The 9568-nt window shown below is 34.8% G+C and overlaps 1 protein-coding gene across 1 annotated transcript in view; it reads left to right on the top strand.

Annotated features, from left to right (window-relative positions):
• The window catches only part of LOC104522510 (collagen alpha-1(XXI) chain-like), a gene marked incomplete at its 5' end in the record, with an annotated part of 50377 nt that overhangs the window by 36665 nt on the left and 4144 nt on the right, over positions 1 to 9568 (top strand). Inside the window, 3 exons of the mRNA XM_010164830.2 lie at positions 2968 to 3003; positions 3694 to 3738; positions 6770 to 6802. Of these exons, the coding sequence (XP_010163132.1) occupies positions 2968 to 3003; positions 3694 to 3738; positions 6770 to 6802 (114 nt within the window). The remainder of the gene's footprint in view (positions 1 to 2967; positions 3004 to 3693; positions 3739 to 6769; positions 6803 to 9568) is intronic.

Here is a 9568-nt window from a genome sequence, read left to right as displayed (position 1 = left end):
CCTGGTACACAGGGTATAAAGGTAAGTATTTTTTCCAGTTTTACATTAATTGCATCTTTTATTGGAAATGCTTTTATTGTCAATGATCATTATTAAATAAATCCTTTTTCTAAATACATCATTATTGTTAGAGAATAGTTGGCATATTTTGGAAGGCCCATTCTTTAAAAAAACAATGATTTTTTTCATAGGGAGGAGAAAATGGACAAAATGGAGAAACGGTTAACATAAAATGCTACAACATGGGTATTAATGAAATTTCCGTGATAAATTATGATACATAATGGTATGATCCATGATTCTCTATTTACTTAATCTTATATCTTGTAGAAAGTGCTACGTCTATCAAGTCTGTTGTTCAAAGGCTGTCCAGGTTCTCTCCATATTTAGCTGAGAGAGACTCAGCTCCTTGGGAAGTCATTAATTCACATCTCTACGTCTTTTTTTGACTGGAGCTGAAGCCTAGACAGTTGGCTAAATTAACTGTTGACATTTTAGATGTCAAAAGTTAGGTTAGATGGATCCTGCTTCTACTGTACAGGTTGAAAATTGTTTCTTCTTTTCAGATGAACCTATGCTTATTCCTCTTGCATACTGATTTCTCGTAAAGGTCATGCCTACAAGGATCTCACAATCTCTTGGTGCAGACTTATATCTATCAAACACTGCTATAGATGTGGTTGTGCTGAAATTCTTCATTGCTAAAGAACTGTTCTGTGAACACATTGTAAAGTTTCATATTGATATTTGACTTCTCTGGATAGTCATCCTTATTTTTAAAGTGTAGGTATGTAGGATTTTCTCACAGTCACATGTCTTTAAGGAGTCCCAGGTTGAAAAGATTATATTGTTCTATATTAGAACAATTCAAAGATTATATTGAAAAGGCAATATTGTTCTTTGGTATGTTCTGAAATTCAAGCACACAGCTTTCTGCATAATTTAAAACTGTAATTAACATGATATTAAATGTTTTTCTAGAGATTTTCTTCTATAAGATGACAGCATTCTATTGAAAATCTCCTGTGTGGTTGAAATCTCCCAGTTTTGTCTCAGCCAATAAACCAGAACTTTTTGTTTGACTGAAAGCTGGAAAACCCCTATAATATTATTTAATGTTTTAAAATATTGATTTATTTTTATCTTATTCAAGAGAACTCACCTGAGTGTGAACTAAGTCTCTTGAGGAAAAATCAGCTGTGCTTTGTCTATAGAATGAGATTTAAGAACCTGAAAATTAGAAGGAATTGAAAATCACTACTCTTTGTACCCTGTGGGTATCTACAAAGAACTTAACAGAGTTGTGTTTTCTAGATGGTGTTGTTTTCAGGATGGCACCTTTCTTCTGTGTAACTTAACCAAGAAACAGAGAAAGACCAAGAATTTATACTTTACATATACTATTAGGCAAATTTATGTGAAGGAAACATGTTTATTTGAAACAGCTGGGGAAAAAATATTCACTGTAATCTTCAATAACATGATTTGAGGAGAATTTCGGGGTTGAACACTTGTCAGCTTTCATGGTTCAAAATTGATTGAAGTCGAATCAGTTTCATTGCTGTAAATCAATGAATTCTAATGATAACTGAAGCTCTGACTTATAGCCATTACATTTTTAGTCTGATTTTTAATTAAGATTTCTTTATTATGGACACTTTTAAAGCAATAATATGTGTATCCTGAAAATTAAATGTTTAATTGCTTTGCAAGGTAATGAGTACTGTTTTACTTTCGTTATTTTATTGTATTTTTATGGGAAAACGTGACAAAGATTATTTTTTTTTTACAATTAGTTTCTTAATTGGCATATACGAATATAAAACTTATTTTAATGTTATGCTGTTTCATTGGGGCAATATAAGTGATCTGATGTCATGTAACAGATAGACTTATTTCCTTAGGATACAGTTTACTGTAACAAGCTTTACCTGAAACTGTTCAAACTAGATATTTATTCAAGCAACAAGTTGTGGAAGCTAAAAATGTTCTTATATTTGCTATCAGCCCAAATTTAATATTTAAATGTAAATTTAAAATTTTAAAAATCAATATTACTTTAAAACCACAAATTAATAAGTGAAATTTGTAATTATATTTGAACTTATTTAATAATAACTTCAAATTTGAAAATATAAAAAATATTAAAAATAAATTAAATGTATTTAGGTAATGTATCTGTCACTTCTGTTGGAAATTTAGCAATGTTTCCTGGGAGATACTGGAGTCTCAATTAGGGCTCCTCCATTACATATTCAAACTACAGATTTCAGAATAAACAGGAAATCCTGTAAAAGCAAAGGAAGGTCAGCTAAGGTGGCAGATAGGAGTAAGCAGTTAGTAAAAAATGATAATGCATCTGTGTAGCATTGCCAGCAATGCAGAGGACTACCTTTTGAAAGATGAAGCCCTTCATACACAGACATTAACACAGTTTTGATTAAATTTAAATATATTTTTTTGTCTGATTAAAATTTTTTTTTTCTTTGGTGTGTCATGTATAACCTCTCCATTCAGTGAGTTTATATTAAGTGTTATAGAAATTATTTATACTCTATATTCTCTGTGGGTGAAGGCAAGCATACTTAGTGGTTAGCATTCAGATTAAATTTAACCCATCAGAAATACTGCCCCCCTCCCTGCCTACATCCTCTCCACTGGCATACACTGAAAGGATAAAATCCTGCTAGTTTTACCACCTCATTATGTTGTATTTTTAAATTTTAACTTGATATATGAGTATCCACTTTTCTTTTTATAGTTCTTTCTATGACAGAATCCCTTCTTAGTATAACTTTCTATACTTTTCTCAGTGTTTGTGTACATGGGGATAAAATTATTTGTTTTCATTCAGTATAAATTCAAGCTATTAGATGCTTCTCTTCTATTTACTGTGTTAAATTAAAACACAGACTACATGTCTTTGGGATGAATCATTTTATAATGGAGCCTTTTCTTATTTTACAGGGGGACAAAGGAAACCAAGGTGAAAGTGGTATCCAGGTATATCAACTTTTGTTTCTAATGAAATAATCTGTCAACGCTATTAATACAAGTCTTAAATGATAATTCTGGAGCTTTTTTTTTTAAGATTAATTTCCACAGAAGGTTTTCTTGAAGAATAGCAGCAGTGAGCCCTAGCTCTTCTTCAAGGAAAACTTCCCAGTATGAGTTTCTAGCTGTGTTTGTGGGGCTGAGCAGGCTATTGATGTTTTGTGCAGAGCTGTGTGGTCCTACCAGTGGTGTGGGCTGGGGGATGTGGGTTGTGCTGCTGCCCCAGGGGGCTGGGACATGACCCAGCACTCTCCTGGGATGGGTTCTGTCCCTGCCTGCCCCAGGCACTGTGGGATAATGTCAACTCTCCATAGTCAAAGTAACCCCATCTGGCCTCTGCCTACCTACTGTATTATAACAAGTTGTATTTTCCTCCTTGTTATCTAAAAGTAATGGAAATACGTACAAGGAGAGTATCATGTCACTACTTAGATCCTAACTTTACTCCTCTGTGTTCAGAGTAGAAATGGTGTGCTTCCGCACAGTTTCTTCTCTGAACTCTTGAAAAGTAACTTTTTGGATTGATTTGGCCTGGTTTAGGATGAGAGTTGAGGATTATCTCTTTGTGTTATTTGTGATAGTTTAATTATATCTCCCAGATAAATGTATATTTTAAGAAAATGTGCTTCTTTTCTAAAGGGACTGAAAGGGGAAAAAGGAAGACAAGGAAATCCAGGCTTACAGGTACTGATAAAGTAGTGATCCTGTTTCAAGAAAGCTATGATTCATATTTGTTTCTTAAGATTACTACCATCAACATGGATAGTTCTTTGCATCAGGTGAAATTTATTTTTTGAATGACTACATAGTGTGGTGGTTTAAACACAGATAGACCATGTGGTCCTGTACTCACTCCCCCAACCCGCTGAGATGGGAAGGGAATCACAGTACCAAAGGGGGCACGGGATTAGGAATGAAGGACAGGGATAGCTCACTCATCAGTTATGGTCATGGGCAAACAGACTCAGCTTGGGGAAGAAAAATCGATTTAATTCATTGCCATTCATCTGAGAAGTGCAGTGAGACATAACAACCACATCTTACACCACCTTTCCCCACCCCTCCCTTCTTCCTGGGCTCAAATCACTTTGCTCCTGATTTCTCTACCGTCTCCCCCCTCAGCGGCACAGGGGGCAGGGAATGGGGGTTGCAGTCAGTTCACCACTGCTGCTCTTCCCGGCATGAAAGTCCAGGAGCAAGATGTTCCAAAACAAGCTTCTCATGGAGTCATGGACCTCTTTGGGCTCAGCTCCTGGGTCTGGCATGGGGACGTCCATGGGCTGCAGATGGACCTCGGGTTCAGCGCACCTCCTCACCCCGACTCTGGCATCGAGCGACTCTCAGGGTCTCAGTTTATTCTCACTTGCCCTTGGGCTCAGCTTCTCTGCTCCAGCTTGGAGTCCTCCATGGCCTACACATGGGTATCTGCTCCGCCGTTGAACTTCCATGGGCTGCAGGGACCTCCTTTGCCTTCTCCTACTCCATGCACTTGAACTGGATATCTGTCCTCCCCCTCCTCCTCCTTCCTTCTGGCAACAAAGCTCTCTCTTTGTTTTGGCTGATGTTCATCTTTTGTTCAGGTCAATGGTCTCTCCTCCAGGTTCTCTCCACCTTCCTCTTTTCAGGACAGTCCTTCCCGTCACAAATATGGATTTGCAGAGGTGTTTCTCCAGTGCTCATTGGCTCAGCCTGGGATGGGGGATCTCCGCCTTGGAGCCAGGGGAGCTTTCACTCTCACAAGCTGGCCCCTTCCCCCGCTGCCAAATCACCCCTCCCCCCCCAAAATCAACACACATAGTTATATAAATTACCTCTTAAACAACCTTAGTATTTTTAAAATAACAAATACAATGCATATAGAGAAGATGGAGACACACTTTTCTCAGATGTGCACTGTGGAATGATGAGAGGAAATGGAGAAGAGCTGGAACAAAGGAAATCCCAACTTGATATACAGAAAAAGCATTTTGCTTTGAGGGTGGTCAAACACTGGAGCAGGCTGCTCACAGAGATTGTGGCAAAACCTGTCTGGACAGAGCGTTGAGCAGCCTGCTCTGGCTGGATCTGTACTGAAAAGGAAGTTGAGCCCATGGAGGTCCCTTCCAACCTACATATTTGTGTGATTCTCGGATATTATATCTTGAGAAACAGACTGGAAGTACATTTTTCTGGATTATTTTATTAAATCCTTAATTATGGAAAATTTTAATGAAACAATTATAAATAATATAAAATGCAGATAACAGAACAAAGTGGCTTTTAGGTAAAGGTTATGAGTGATGCTTGAGATGTTAAGATTTTGCATGTACCGTGCTACTCTTTCATGTGGTTCATTACCTCCTAGACTATACTGGGAGTCATTATTGACATCTTCTGTGCTCATAAATTACAGATGTTTCCTGTTTCAGCTGCAAATGAGTGAGATCCAGTTGTTTCTCTTTAACTCTGGGCCAATGTATTCTGATTGTGTCATAGCTGGCTATCTTGTTATACCACAGAAAATAACTGTTAGTATTTATAAATACTTGTTAACTGCATAACCTATGGTGTGTCTAAACAAAGAAATATTTGTTAGAGGTACATATCTAAAACTAGACTTGGAAGGAAGTCACATTTGCTTTTTTCATAATTACGACATCGATACAGCTTCCTGTCTCGCCAGAAGGAGCTGATTCCAGTGAAGCATGGGCAGGAGATCCAGATTGTATGTTAGCCTAGTTTTATCACTCTCAGGGGTATGTAGGTTGACAGGAGTCTGGTAGTAAGCTGAGCAGATATTTTTGAAAAGAAATACTTTAAACTAAAAGGCCAATCATTGTTCTTAACCAAATGTAATGTCCTACTCTAACATTTTAAAAATTAAACTTTCTAGGTTTTCCTTTTGCAAATTACGGACAATATTTTCATATATTTATTTTGTAGTTATAAGATCAAATAGAGTGATAGTGAAATAAAACATGCTTGCCTTTTTTTTTTTTTTATTTTTTTTTTTTTGAGAAAGCTGAAAAAAAATAATACAGGCTTGGTCTAAAATTGTTTCCCATGCTTATCTAGTTTGGGCAGCAGCCAAAAAATCAGTCATACTTCTGGTAGACTGTGTTAGGTCCTTCCAAGGTTTCTCAGGCCTCCAGGAATTTTCAATGATACAATAGATTGCCCTGTCCATAAGATTATATCAGAGAAATCAAATAGCCTGCACTGAGCTACCATCTTGCCATGGAACTTGATCAGTAACACCATTGAACCATTTGTCAGAAATGACACCAAAACCGTTTGTCAATGTGCTAAATCTGGCTTACAAACTGAGTTTGTATTTCAGAGGCTCTGAACTTGATTTCTGTCTAGTAAGACAATATTAAACAGGTAGAATCAGGAGTTTCCTCTTGCTAGAACACAAAATGTTGTTTCTTTTGTAGAGTGAATAAGGTTTTGTCTATATATGTCTATGATATATTTGTTTATAATATGTATGATATATTTCCAATTTATCCTTTTGGTTTATGATATTAAAGGTATTACTAAAGAGTTAATTCACTATGAAATACATTTTAAATCCTTATATACATTCTGTTTTTTTGTGCAAATGGCAATCACAGAATCTTTAAAAATTCACATTTGTGGTTAGTTATTGAAAACAAAGGACAAAAATCTTATTCCAAGTAATTTGGCTCAACTTGTTTTTTTTTTTTTTTTTTTTTCATATTAATTCCTGAAGGGAGTGGAAGGATTGAGTGGAGAACGAGGAGTGGTAAGTATTTTGTAATGACAAATATAGTATTATGAAACTATTCCATTTGTTTCTGCAAGTTATGTAATCTGTAAAATGTGTGTTTAGTCTTATTTCCATATTCACATCTCTATAAGGAATAGAAGAGAAATTAATTGAGAAATATCAGAGAATAGAAAGAAGTGTTAGTTTAAAAGAGACATAGTGAAATATATATTTAATGAAATGAAAGATTAAAAAAAAATTAAAGCCAAGTATATACTTTAAGATAATTTTAAAAATTAACAAACAAAAAAAATGAGAAGGAGCTGGGTGAAGAAGGCAAGTAATAAAGAAAAAAACCTAGGGATTCTAAGTTCATTGAAAAATAAAAATATATTCATAAAAGAATACAGAATACTTGATCAAAATGGTCCATATTGTTCACCAGCAGCCAATAATAATAGGGTAGGATACAAAAATAAGGAATAAGATACAGAAAGATCCTTCTTCTTGTATACCTTCACATTTTTTCTCAGTCAATAAACTGGGGGCATTTGAACTAGAGATCAAGACCATTGCATTTAATGTCAGTCTTGAATTTGCCTAATTTCTTTGGAATTGTGTTAATATACTGTACTTTCATCTCCATAAAAGTCTGTGATAAGGACTTCCACAGCTGAACTATTTGTCTTGTGTGTTTTAACCTTCACCAGTGAGATTTCTTTGTGTGCCTTTATTTCAAAGCTAATGAAAAAGAATATAGCTAAGCCTTTGCATATTTTTATTTTGTTTTTTAAGAGGAGTCTGCCTTTTGGCAGGGCAGAATTCTTTTTCTCTGCTACTAAGTTTATACAAGAATAATTCAACTCAGCCTGAGACTTGAGGGGCGTATGGAGGGGCCTGCTTGGACTGCTCTTGATCTGTCAGAAACTGCATTTGTTGCTCTCCAGGATATTTTTAGATGTATCTTATTTATCTTTGTGTTGCATGTTGTTTATAAATTGGTGTTTAAAAGATTAGCTTTGTTAGTTACTTTTTATTTATTCCAATATTTAGTGAAATCAGGGTACACACTGCCCCATTAATGTAATTTTCCTTCAACTTTATTTGGAGATTTCTTTGTTCAACCCTTTTTCATTAAAGCAGTGTTGCATATCAGTAACTGCACATATTAATTAGAAACTCAATTCTGATAAATAAATAATTTTATGCATTTAAACATACAAATTGCCCTATATGGTGGAGTTCTATGAAATATTTAAAATTATAGCTTGTCTTACAGATGTTTTGTTAAATCACTGACAATTTGTAAAAGATTCCTTGTATACTATTGAACTAGCCTCTTTAAATATTTTAAATCATGGTAATAATATATTTCTTCTGAAAAATCCTTTTAATAATATTCTTACTACATACTAAGATATAATGTTGTCATTATATTTACTTATCAGACCTATAAAATGGATTTATTTTCTATTTTTATAAAACACGTTGTCTTTTGTTAGACTCTGACTTCTCACTCAATAAGTTTCTGCAGTCTGTAATTCTCAACATTTATTGAGCTCTTTTCCTTTTTTTTTTATATTCTTTGCCAATTGCAAGGGTAAACAAACAAAGCCACACATGGGATCTGGCTGAGCATTACAAGACCAAGATATACTGTAGAAAATGTTCCCTCAGCAGTTTCCTTTGCTATTTGGCAAGTTCTGCAGGGATTTGTGCTGATGCTTCCAACGTTTTGTCCTGGTGTTTTTATACTGGCTTTTTGCCTGTGATATTTTTCTACAATAGATGCCATTTTCCCAATATTTCACTGGTTCTTAATGCTTTCTAGCCCCTTTAACATTTAGTCCAAATGAATCAACTTGCAAGTCAGATGTCTTTTATGTAAACATAGTCCATAGCTGTAAAAGTAATTAAAATTAGAACAAATAACTTCTAGCTACAAGAACAGCATGATTTTCACATCCCACCATAGATAGCTTCTAGTATAGCCACAGGCAGCTACATATGCTCTGTATGTTTCTCTCTGAGACTTTATGACCCTGTTAAATTAAAAAAAAAATTGTAATTATGTAATAGAAATGAACAAGTACAAATCTACATGGTGTAACCAAGAGTATAAATTCTCTATAACATTCAAATTGACAGTATCAAGAAAATAAAATACAATTACAACCTTGCAAAAAGTCAGTTCTTGAATCAGTGTATAATTTTGGTAGTGGGAAGAGGATATGGACTGCTGTTCAGTTCATGCATCTCATCTTACTGGTGGACCATCTTTCCAGCAGTACTCTTAGGCACTTAACTGACATCTGTCACATTTTGTCTCATTTCTCTGTTTTTTAAAGAGGAAAAACTACTATTTTAGTGGCTAGCTCTCTCCATAAAAGTGAGTAGTCTGATACTGAGTTTGAAGCTTGCTTAATTCAATGTCGAGGACATTGTTACTAATTCAGAGCAAGCCAGAAAGCTTTTGATTTTTCTGATTCAAAGACTTTTGGTAACTACTATATAGAATGATACAAAGTAATATAAATAATAATAATTTAAAATTCAATGTAAGTCTATGAAAACTGTATGCCTGAGTGCTTCTTAAACTTGCATTATTTGCTCCAATAAGTTTTGTCATGTATAGTAATCCTGCTGCCTTGTTTCCATCATTCCATTTAAAATAGTTGTAAAGAGCAAAAGAAAATTTTGATGCCATTTATAACATTATGCAGAAGCTATGCAAAAATGGAAAGAAAAAAAACTCATCAAGGAGCAAACATAGTAAACTAACTTTAATCTTGGGCACGTATC

This window comes from Antrostomus carolinensis, unplaced genomic scaffold, assembly GCF_000700745.2.
Source record: "Antrostomus carolinensis isolate BGI_N321 unplaced genomic scaffold, ASM70074v2 scaffold1183, whole genome shotgun sequence".
NCBI lineage: Eukaryota > Metazoa > Chordata > Aves > Caprimulgiformes > Caprimulgidae > Antrostomus > Antrostomus carolinensis.
The sequence above is the reverse complement of the archived record's forward strand: the minus strand, read 5'-3'. Positions and strand labels throughout refer to the sequence as shown.